The sequence below is a fragment of the Perca flavescens genome, chromosome 5 (genome assembly GCF_004354835.1).
Source record: "Perca flavescens isolate YP-PL-M2 chromosome 5, PFLA_1.0, whole genome shotgun sequence".
Classification (NCBI taxonomy): domain Eukaryota; kingdom Metazoa; phylum Chordata; class Actinopteri; order Perciformes; family Percidae; genus Perca; species Perca flavescens.
Genome location: NC_041335.1, coordinates 25,948,716 through 25,961,569, shown reverse-complemented (window position 1 = coordinate 25,961,569; position 12,854 = coordinate 25,948,716). Strand labels below are relative to the sequence as shown.

Genomic DNA, 12,854 nt, shown 5'->3' with positions numbered 1-12,854 from the left:
TCAGAGCCACTGCAGGTGCATTCCTAATGTCATTACTATCTGAAGGACAGCTTAACAAAGACATATCAAATCCTGTTTGGCTGATATTTGCATTTTGTTCGCTCTTAATTAGAGACATATGTCACAAGCCCAAACACTGGCGCCTGTTTCATTGTAAAACCTTTTCAGATCCCACAGAAAAATCTATGACTATACGAGCATCCGTATTTTGCAGGCTAGCTCTGCCAGACACAACTCCCTATGCTGTTTAATATTTATTTAACTGATTACTATTCAATCCTTGCGATAGTAAAGAATACAGCAGGTCCAACACCAAGTTCAGAATCCTCAAGGTGTCTGGTAACAATTATTTTTGGCTGATATATCAGGAATATAGTAGTTATACATACAATAACCTGTACATGCTTACAAATGTCTCACGCAATGTTAAGATAGCTAATTAAACGCTTAATCTTGCACAATCCTTAATTATTTTGACATATAATGTTAGCTAATTTTACATACGGCGTTTACCTAATTGCCTAATCAAGTGCCTTGATGATGAAACTAAGCATATTGTGTTTGTCAACTGATCATAAATGAAAACATAATCTTGTTTTCTTTTATAAAAAGTTTAGTAAACAAACTATATCAGAAAACATTAATTGACTTTAGTTTGAGTAGTGTTTACATCTTTATAAAAAAGCCTTCCAACCTATTTGTATAATATCAAATTGTCTTTTACATGTACATTTACAATTGGATCACAGACTATGCCTTTAAAACAAGCAGTATTAGTGTCATCAGAGCAACTCACCATGTTGAGTTTGAGCTCCATGTTGAGGACGCCTCCACTGTCTAAAACTGGCATCAGGTTGATGGCGAACACAGCGGCCCTGTCCGGTGGGATCGATATATTTGGACCAAAGAAGACGTAGAAGTGCACAGAGAAGGTATCCAGCTCATTGCGCAGAGTTGGACGGATGGGCCAGCACTTGTTAGTGTCGGCTGTGGGGGCGAGGTAAATAATGCTGTCCTCCGAGGTGTGCAGGTGACTGGCGTTCTGGCTGGGCAGGGAGGCCACTGAAAGTGTCTCAGACAGGTAGAAACCCATCGCTGTTCCAAAAGACTGAGGCATGTTCATAGAGGAGCTGGGCTGTGCTTGGTCCTTTGACAAATTGGACTTGGAGCAATCTAGTCAGAGGAAAAATATATCAAATTCACAAAGGAAATCAATCAAACTGATTCCAGTATGATGGATTTTCCCTGGCTTGTTGCAGAAGCTTACAAAAATGCACCCTGGAACATCTTGTTCAATGTAATAATCCCTATCATAAAGTCAAACAACCGATCCCCAGCAAGCCTCAAACAAAAGGCAATAACCAAGTCAGTTATTTTACTTGGGTTATTATGCATGCTAAGCAACTAAGTCTTTTGCAAATGTTTGAAACGATCCCCTTCGGCTGGCTTCCATAATGTAAACCGCGAGGTTCAGAGTTGTACACTGCTTTTTAATGAGACAAAGATTCACAGTAATTGCAAACAGTATGCTTTCACTCAACACAAAGCAACTCTGCAAAATGGTCATTGAGTACCATCACATACTGCCAATCCCCAAGGGGAAAGGATTTCAAAGGCTTTTCTAGCTCAGCCTCGTTTGCATAGTGTTGTCTCTGAAAGGGTTTGAAGTATTTTGATGTCCGTTCAGGCAGCTGAAGCATTCCTAAAAAATAGTGAAATACCAAATGCTGGCTCGAGGCAAATGTAACTTTGGTAGAAACAAGACTAATCTGTGTGAAATCAGTAAAGACCCAAATATATATTGATGTTTATGCATATGTGTGGGTGGGTGGGAGAGTCGAGGGGCTGTGTAAATATACACATAACATTCATAAGCTAACGCACTGGCTTTCTTTCGCTTTAAATAACACAACAGAAACTCTCTTCCATACCCAATCAGCTATTGAGGGCAATACACCTGCAGTGAAAATACTGTATAAACAACAATAATAAATAATAAAGTGCAACCTACTTTCACTATTTCCTGTCTAGCCAGCGACTGTGATATCTGTAAATTGGACTAAATTCAAATAAGGGCATATATTTCTATGGCTCATAACAACAATAACCAATATAAGCGAGAAAGCATGAGAAGGTGACTCCAGATGGTCTTTTCCCTTGAACTTGAGGTCTTCAATTTAAATCTGCAAAAGGTCAAGTAAGATCTGCCTGGCAGGCAGGGGGAGAGACAGAGTGTGAATAATTAGTGTCTGTGTTGCCATAGTGACAAAGTGCACTGTACAGTGTCCAACAGAGGGAGGGGATCACTACATGGGAGGGAACTTCCCACAGATTTGTGAGCCATCCCGGTGGATTGAGCATAAAAAATATCTCAGCTCTCCACAACCCCACAACAGCATGTAGCACTTATGCATGGTATCACTGGCCTCTTAGCAATCCCATATGGATCTCCTCAGTTTGTGCTAGGGTCTTTATTTGAACAAGCCTCTTAATAGTCTGACTGTGTCTGGCCTCCCTTTTCCCATCAAAACACATCTTCAAAATGAATTTCTGCCACAGACGCATGAGCATCCTGTATTCATTTAAAAAGACATTCGGAGATTTTTGGGTGGATCCATAGACAAAATTACACCTCATAATCAGTCATTTTTTTTAAAAGCGCCTGTTCAAAAGAAAGCGACAATCCTTTATACTTTGACTGTACAGTATAATTTTGGATGTTGGATATGATATGCTGCAGAGATCTACTTTGAGCTTTTATTCAGCCTAATTTATGAGTTCTCAGGTTTATAAAAAAAAAAAAAACCCCGGTATCATCTTGAATTCAATCAAAAGCAGCAGGAAGAAAAATGATGATCAACCCTGGAAGCAAACAGCTCACATATTGTAGTAATAAACATGATCACAATTCATTTTAAAATGATGAGAGAAAATAAGTATCTAACACCTCTCATAAATCATTAAATTATTTAGTTAAATTGGCAAAATACTCTCATCTAACCAAACAGTCTGCACAAAACCCCGATGGGACAAATAAAACAAACATTGCAAGTTACTTTCTCATTAAACCAAGAAGACAAGAATACCAGTGGGCTCAAACACCGTGCTCGACTTTAACAGTAATATAACAATAATTTAAAAAATGCAAAACCTACTGATGATTTTTTTTGCCATTTTAGTGATTGTAAAGTTAAACAATGAACAGAATAACCCACTCAGTAAACATAGGAACATTTATAGTTTGAATTTCTGCTTCCTTTGATGTGATATGTAAAAAAGTCTAATGTAGCCTACTATTATTGCATCTGTATACAGATACAGGTCTATACTGTCGCTGTTATAGATACGGATTGTGTTAATGGTTGGATTATATCATCTATAATCCGATCTATAATGATTCAGTTTAAATTTTTTAAAGACTTTTAAGGATAAGGTGAATGGATGAGAGAGGGTATTCTCTTCATCTCAGTATCTCAGTGTTTTATAGTTTTATGTTGTTTATTCTAATATAAAGAATGAATGCATGTTGCTGCTTTATTAAGTATAGTATGACTTGAAAAGTAAATTGAGCTCTGAACCAACGGAAAATCACAACAACCCAGAGATAAATTTCATAAGATTTATTAATCACATTTTGCCCATAAAACACACTCACCTGTGACCTGCACCCCAATGCGAAAGTATACGTTGCAGTTACTTAGATATCTCTCCACCAGGATGTAGTACCATTGTTCCCAGGCAGGTACGAGAGTGTCTAATTCACAAGGGTTGCACTCCCTGCAGTCGAGGGCACTTGAGTTATGCACCGGCGGAGCTCGCGCTCTTATCTTCAGCACCACGGGACAACTGTCGCCACTCTTGTTCTTGGTGCTGCAGTTTACCAGCTGAACTTTCACCTTTGATATATAATTGGGGATGAAAACTCTGCACAGGCACGTGCGCGCGCACACACACACACACACACACACACACACACACACACACACACACAGAGCAAAACACACACAGACACATGTTTCAGGCTGTTATAATACCAAGCTAGTCTATACGCTATATCAGTAAGCAGAATGTAGAGCAGTACTGTATAGAACATGTATTCAAGTTAATGTTTATTAGAAACAAAAACTGTTTTAAAAATGCCCTATTAATTATTCCTACAAGAGAACAGCATGTCTTTGCTGTTATAGTTTTAATCAAATTAATTATTTTTATGGTAATGTAACACATAATTTGCTGTTTTTTTAAGCAGGTAAACCCATACCTTTGCAGTAACTTCATGAGTAATAGCTAGCCTGTCCTTATATAAGAATAGTGATATTCTGCAACGACTAGTGCTTTAAAACAAAAACGTATATTATTTTCATACAGTACATACACACATCAAACACAAAACACATCCAACAACTTACTTTAGGTGTATATATCATATATAATATTTAAACAATATACTCATATTTCAATACCCTTCACATAATTTCTTTTCATGCAGAACTCACTTAATACTGACTCTCCTTCCTTTAGGGGCTTGTGATTTCAAAAGATCATGGATAACAGAACATATACCTTGAAAATTAATATTCCTCTGCTAACAAGACTGAGGTGACTTTTAGAGAAGATAGTTAATAAAGATGCTCAGACTATAAACACACACTTGGAAATGGCATCTTTTTTAAATGAAAATGCAAGATAAGCTTTAAGCTTTAAGCTTAAGAATACTCCACTATCTTACAGGAAATAGTCTACGATTAGGTGCTTGATTTCAAAGCCAACCCATCCTTACTTTTGGTTTTTGGAAGCTCAGTTAGAAGACTTACTTATAAAGTGCAGATCTGTTATGGACGGGGATCATCTGGTCGATGAAGTATCCAGGATAAAGCACTGAAATCCCAATAAGCCTCTGGACAATCAGCTGGGGTTGAAACAGATACTGGCATTCTTCAGACAGACCCTACAAAGATAACACATCAGTTGCTTAAATGGTATTTAAGTAGTTAACGCACCAATATTTTAAAAAGCTGTTAAGGAGGAGATTAGATATCATTCAGAAGGGCTGAAAATTCCTAATGGACTGTGTATAAAAAGCTTGTCAGCCTCCTGGATTAATATCAATTTGTCCTCCCTCTTCCTGCCACACAGCATAACATGCACACACTATTTCACTCATGTTGTTCTGAACCATTAATGCTTGATATGCATTACTCTGTGAGATGAGCCGAGCAGACAGAACGACTCAGAGCCAGGAGGCCGTGCATTGTTTCTACACATGATCTGCTGTTAAAATTTGTTTTAAAAAGGAACGGGGACGCCTTTTGCACCGGATTCATAAGGACAGGTGTGAATGCCAAATGAGGCCCTTCATTCCTGTCAGCCGATCACTGACCCCGCCTGCTTGAGCCACAATTACTGTGGCATGTCATTAGTCCGGGAGCTGCCGAGGTGACCCTTTGATTTATTACAGCCTGTCAGTTGGTCCTGCACATGTGTCTTGTAGAGCAATTTGTGTTTTAATTAAGGCTCAACCAATATGGGTTTTTTAAGGCCAATGTTTTTACACTATAAGTGCATACATCTTTTGATGGTGTTCAATAGCTTTAAATTTGACCATTTTAATGCCAAAAAAGATATAGGCATTCATTTATTTTTCAGTCTTGGCAGGATGTTAAAGCCTCTAAAACCCGATTTAGGCCATAGCATTAAAAAAAACATTCAAACCCTGACTAATTGCATTATTTCAGCTCTTTCAGTCAGAATGAACCACTGAGACTATGCAATTTTAGAGAAATCTCTGGGGTATACACTGAGCTTCCACTTTATTAGGTTCACCTGAACAATCTAATGCAATCCACGACAATAGTGCTGAAATAAATGCAACATTTGAGAGGGTATGTATAGCTTTATTGAACTCTATGGTCATTTTTAAGTATGTAGTTAGTAGTGTTAGTGTTATAGTAGTATTCATATTAAGTTTCTTATATTTTGAATACTCCCATTTACACAATATAATGAGATAGAAAGGAACACCTCTCAATAAAATATACTACAATATACAGTATATGGCATAATATGGCATTAGACTTTGTCAGCTAAAATAACTTTCTGTGTTTGGTCTTTAGATTATTTAGAATAATTATGCAAATTTTATTATTACTGGCCTACACTTTAACGTAGTCGTACCAACAAACGTCTAAAAGTACAAAGACGGATGCATGGGTAAACATTTTATTTACATTATTACTCTTATCACTTCCCATTCATTTCCCGTATTTTTCTATCTGCATGATGTGTATTGACTTGTAATCAGGATATGACACACCTGGTCTTGATAAGCAAACAATGGAAAAACCATCTGGACAGTACCAATTCAGGGGACATTTCAGCAAGTCAAAAAAAGAAAGACAGAAAATACAGTTTATCACTGCTCTCTTTGTTTTTGGTTGTTAAATCCTTATATCCTATGTGCTATGTTCAGTATTTGACTGAGATTGATATAAATGCACCGTGCATTCCCCCTGTTCTGCTTGCATTGCTTCCACCCATGTTTCCTTTCTAAACTGATAACATCACATTTTCGTTGTTTAAAAATTGCTTCAGGAAGCAAAATGCGGAAAAGGTATGTTATTTCCATCTATACGGTGTGTCATTGAAGGCAGGTCACATTTTAGCCACATCAGCTTCTATTCTCAGTGCCCCCAAAGCAAACTATTCAATATTGATAGGAACTTCTGTTGATATTTTTGATTGTTGTGTATTCCAGGTGCACTTGTTCCAGCCTGGGGGAACCACAAAGGAAACAACTTTGAACACCATGCCAATGACAAATAAATTGCCAGAAATGGAAATCAGCAGATGTTTTTATGTGGCCAAATAGGAGAACATGATGAGATGAAGAAAGACTCTCTTACACTGTTCTGCCTCTTCAAGCTCAGCAGCACACGCACGAATACTAATCCCAACGAACACTTACATCATTTTTATAATATTTTTTTTTTCGATCATGAAAGGGAGTTAAGTTACCATGAAGAAAATATTTTAGATGGACGGTAGATCTCACTTAAATTATCCTACATAACACTTAAATATGCTATTTTTTTTTACCAGTCTTAATTGGTGAGTGATGTATAACAAAACAGTGACTGAAGCTTTTCATTTGCTGCATTTGCATACATGAAATGCTGATGCTTGTTGAGATTGTATCTCCACACTAGCTCTGATTCTAGGGATGACAATGTTGGTCGGACGGTTGGTCCATACTTTGGTCTGGACTGACATCTCAGCAACTATTGGATGGACTGTTATCAAATTCTGTACAGACATTGATGTTCCTCAGGAGGAAGAACTCCAAGAACTTCGGTTATCCCCTGACTTTTCCTCTAATGCTAGCATGAGGTTGACATAGATAGATTGATAGATTGACACAAAACTTGCGTCTACCGTGTGACTTCTCCACTGGTGCCACCATGAGGTTGACATTTGTGGTTTTGAGCGAAATGTCTTGACATCTATTGGATGGATTGCCATATCATTTGGTACAAATATTTGTGCAATAACTTTGGCCTATATCAGGTTTCTAATTTGACTAAATACCTGCAAAGCTAACAACATCCGCAACAGCCATCAGCCAAACGACGATAATGAACAATATACCTGCATGTAAGCATTGACGCTGTGAGCATGAGAGTATTTAGTTCAAAGCATCACCATGCCAATGTATGGTTTCACAGAGCTGCTAGCATGGCTGTAGACCCTTGTTAAAGGATGAATCTGGTGGTTAATCCAAACAGTAAAAGCAACTCATGGCTGAACAGAAAAACAAAAGAGAACCATCTACAGAAGACACTTTTGTCCACTGTTTGTTTATAAGTGGATGTCTGGGAGGTGCAGTGCAGAAACAACTAAGTGACCAATGTTAGCACCAACTATGTTGCCAAAATCACAACTTTGTGATTACAATTCTAATATGAAAGAATTGTGTTTATTTGTGATAAATGTTCAGGCTGACCTTCACTGAGATCTTGCCTTCATCCTTGGGTAAATGTGCAGCCAGGAACCAGTCTCCAGGGAGCGGGCTGGTCACGTTGAATGCTCCTGTTGTACGGTTTGGAAGAGTCCAGGTAAGAGTCACAGCAAAGGATCCTGGGACGGCTGTATCCCGAGGGAAGCGGGTGTACAGGGGATTGATTACTGGAGGAGCCCCAGACCTGAAATACCTGTTCATCACAAAGACAAAATTCAATCCCTTTTAGGCCTAATATTTCCACAAACAACAGGGGCATCTGCCATATACGCATGAAATGCATCCATATGAACAGCTGACAGCATGAGCACAGATGGCATCTTTCTTTTTAAAATATGAAAAATTAAAATCCAAAACATTAATATTCATATCCAACACTACATATTTGAATGTGATAGCCATGCCCACATCAATCACAACATCACAGGGACACAGTAGAGTCACATGAGATACCAGCTCTCATGCTTACCAATATGATAAATATAGACAGGTAAAATTAAAAGTTAATTGCAGCTAATGCTTTGACAGCAGTTCCCTCCATATGTCGAGGTTGCCAGTAATAGCTGACATTGCTCAGGTTGAACCAGCTGCTATAACCTTTTGCCCAAAAGGTAACGTGTATAAGATGCTTATTGTTATCTATTTATACCCCAGAGAAGGAGCAGATTTCAGCTTCTAAATGTCTTACTTGAACAAAAGAAAGGTTTAAGATAAACACAAGCAACTCCAGAAAGAGAAAAATATGTTGCGACAAAGTCCTTGTCTTACACAGTCACATTGCGGTTTGGGCAGCTGTCTCCAAACGTGCCCCCTTGCTCCTTGAAGGTGATGAGGTTCCATACGGCCATCATGGTGTCGTCAGGCACATTGAAGTGGAACAGTTCCACACTGGCGAAGGAGTTGAAAGCATTCAGCTTACGAGGCGTCCGGGTGAAGTATTCTGTCACAAAAAGGCAATCTGTAGGGAGCAGAACCAAAGGAAAGCATCCCTGAATATTTGTGAGGATACATTTAAGGAACACATAGGATATCCATATTTAGAGAATTGCACAGCTCTTCTTTGAGTTCACCATGTGTTAGCGCGCTGATGTTTACCATCTTAGTTTAGTGCGTTAGCTAATCCTGGCTAATTTGCACTACATGAACATTTCAGATGAGTTTTGCAGGTATGTAGTCATAAACCAAAGTAGTAAGACTAATTGAAATTTTGACCTGAAGATGGCGTTAGATGAAAAGTCAGTTGGATCATCAATGTAATTAGGATTCATCTCTTGGGAACCATGAGTATCTCTACCAGATTTTGTGCCAATTCATCTAGTAGATGTTGAGATATTTCACAGGATAAGTGAAAACTTTGACCTACTGGTTGAGCTAGTCATGAGATTATCAAAGCTATTAGAATTCATCCTCTGGGGACTATTGTTTTCTGTACAAAATTGAATGGCAACCCATCCAGATCAGTAGTTGTCGAGAGATTTAAATTCTGAACCAAAGTGGCGGACTGATCCACCGAAAGACAGACAGACATTGCCACGCTGCTAGCGTGGCTGACAATGAGTTAGGAATGTTGCTTACTGACAGTACAAACATTTTACAATTTGTCAGCGCTATCATTCTTGTAAACAGAACAGAGACATAAGCTGTCTTAAATCCATAATGACAACCTTCTCCTTGAACCCCACAAACTGTAGAGAGCTAGATCATCTAAATATGTGATCACAGACTTTAACTCTTTTTAAAGCATCTGAGGGAGATGTTTGTATGCAGGCTCACTCACGTCCTGCATAATGTCAAATCCTTGGATTACATCCACCAAAGGCTCTGCATATAAAAGCAGCAGAACAAGTGACAGGTGTAATCTGCCATATTACACCTACATGAGTCATCGAGCTACACCCAGTGGGTGGCCAAAATCAAGGGAAAATGGAGTGTAGGTCAGTTAATTGCTATACTAGAACGTACTGCATCTCTTATATAAGTGTTAACATAAATATAAACATAAGTGCATATGAAAGAAGACAGTGGTGTCATTAGAACAATGTGGAGTCTTGATGTTTTACTTTTGTAGCACACTCCCTTTGTGTTTATGCATATCAAGCATTTTTACCATCTGTACTTGGAATACCTGTGGTGATGTCGTTCACCGTTTTGTTTCGTTGTGGGGATAATTTATCTCCCCTGTAATTTTTTCAAAAATAGTAAAATCTCACAAAACTGTTTGAGGATGCAACGAAAAGCCTGTGCCTCTAAAACAGCATGAGCCCAATTAATTTAAGAGTTTTGGCGAGTTCACTTTACTCTAGTATTATAATGCTGTCATTTTCAGCTGCATGGTTTGCTATTGCTTCTGCTTTTTACCTTAATGATGACACAGAGTAAAGAAAACCATATGACCCTCTACAGTGACAAGGAGCTGAGGCGTGGATGCAAAATGAAAAACGGTTTGCTTGAATGTGCAGTGTGTTACAATGCATGTTAGGAAAAAGAGAAAAATTGCTCTGCTCTGCTTCTCTCCCCCACACTATTACCAGTCCTCAAAGCTCACGCTGGCTCTCACCTATGGAAGCAACCTTGAATACTAAAGACGCAGAATAGGGAAGCAGAAACTCAGAAGAATGAAGCAATCTCGCTGTCAAGAGCTAAAGTTTAATCCCATACAAAGCTCCCAGCCTTAATTTCACTCTCATTCCAGCCTTTCTCTGGTCCACCATGTGCGTTATATAGTATGTGAGCCTTCTTTACATTAAGGATGTTCATTGCCCTTTCATTAAATGGCTATGGTATCCATGAGTGCCGAGAAAGGCGCCTTTAAATAAAATGCATTATGTATAACTGAGGCTTAGGTAGCCTGGTTAACACCAGACCCTTCTCAGTTGTAACTGACCTGCAGAGCAAATCTCAAATTTGCCGGAAGTTCGTCAGGGTTTACCCAGGCTAAGGCTGAGGAGAAACTAGTTTCATGTCACAGACTGAAGTGCTGGTAGAGTGTGGCACTAACAGTGCTCGAGTCTTCAGTAAGCCCACCGTATGTTCACCTTGTCTGATTAGAAAGAAACAGACTTCCAGCTTCAGCTCACACTAAGACCACTAAAAGTTAATAACATACTGTAACCAGTTGATTACTTGTTGATTGGACAGATGTTAGAGAGAAAAAAGTCCACAATTTTGCACATCTGGATATTAGACGTGTTGTTAATTGTGATTGCACTATTCAGAAGTCTTTAATTAGGATGAATTGTGCATTGCCACATTTTTCAAGCAAAATAATAACCCCATTCACGATGAAGTCCCTATTTTTACATCAAAAATAAACTTTCACCCAATCTCTAAATCAGTGCTTCCCCACCTGGGGATCAGAATCTTCAAGAGAGGTTGTGAGATGACTGAAGAGAGGATGAAGGGGGGTTACTAAAAAAATCTAATTCATGCTGCATAAATTTATGTTTATTTTTTTCACACTTATCCAATATTAATTTTTTTGTAGTTTTACCTCTTCAGCATAGAGAAATTATTCAAGCATTTCAGTAAGGAGAAAAAAACTGCCTTGGATTGAACTGCTCACAACTAAAAGACGTTTGAGAAGTAAGGAGACGTTGCTTCATATTGAAGACAGAAAACTTAGGAAACCAGTGGTCTAACGAGCTACGCTTTGGCATGTTGAAATGCCTGACAAAAGGTCACTGTACCAAAATTTAGCTATTTATTACATTTACCATAAGTGTTGACAGGGTGCAGCAGATTATTTTTAGTCATCATTTATTTTTCTACACGCCTGGCTGTATACAGGTGTGCAAAAACACTTCTTTTACTTGTTATTTATGTCAATGGACTGTAAATGGTCAATATTCTGAAATAGCATTAAAATGGTAATTGTCACAACCTTGTATTTGCCAGATTTCACATGTCACAATTATGATTCCTAATGTTTTGTAATGCGTAAGGAACAAAAAGGTGGATACAGTTACACTTGTAACTAGCCTTGACAGACTACATCTCAAGCATGTCAGCATCTTAGGTTGTTTTGACAAATTAAGTATACATGACTAAAACCAACAGTATTATTATAGAAAATTAGAATAATCAACTTTAATAATCTATCTTTAAACCGCTTCTATGTGAAAAAAAAGAACCTGCAATGGAATTGTCTCAGTGACAATCCAGCAGCCACACACTGTAACTGCACTCAATGTGAAGGTGGGAACACGCAAAAATATTTAAATATGCTTGCTTGTTTGCCAGCTAAATATAGACATTTAAAGATAAAGGCAGCAGAGTTACAGTTGTTCTTACAGCACAGTTCAGAATTCAGTAATCTTCAATGAGCGCCTCCTAACCACTGTTTTACTCCGTTAGAGGCTTAATACAAGCATAATCCTGCTTTTTGTCATCTCAACTAGAGATTTATCCTTGAATGCTTAGCAGGATAGTCTTTAAACCTTATTTTTTGGAACAGCGTAAAGGCTGCTTCTCAAAATTCCTCCTCTTTTAGCATCATTTTGTAGGAGTAAAGACAGATAAAAGAAGGAGAACCATCTGTAAGAACAATGATTAAAAGACAGAATTTGGCGCAAACTGACCATCAATTCCAACTCTTGGTCAAACACATTATCCCAACCGGATAAACTGACTTCCAGCTGATCATCGAGACAATGAACATTTAAATAAACAAGCTCTGAATTCTGCATTCATGACCCAATTGTCAAATATCAATGTGATCCTCCTCACTGTGATACTAAAAAAATAACCCCAGTAATCCACACAAAATGGGTAAAATGGGACATGACTTTAACAAAGTCCAGGGATTTACAAAAACCACTGGAGAGAAACAGCAACAAGTCTG

At 38.2% G+C, this 12,854-nt stretch overlaps 1 protein-coding gene across 1 annotated transcript in view; it reads right to left on the bottom strand.

Annotated features, from left to right (window-relative positions):
* tmem8b (transmembrane protein 8B) overlaps window positions 1-12,854 on the bottom strand; it is a 33,782-nt gene that overhangs the window by 19,976 nt on the left and 952 nt on the right. The window contains 7 exon segments of the mRNA XM_028579159.1: window positions 797-985; window positions 988-1,062; window positions 1,097-1,173; window positions 3,656-3,924; window positions 4,815-4,948; window positions 8,000-8,207; window positions 8,783-8,972. Of these exon segments, the coding sequence (XP_028434960.1) occupies window positions 797-985; window positions 988-1,062; window positions 1,097-1,173; window positions 3,656-3,924; window positions 4,815-4,948; window positions 8,000-8,207; window positions 8,783-8,972 (1,142 nt within the window).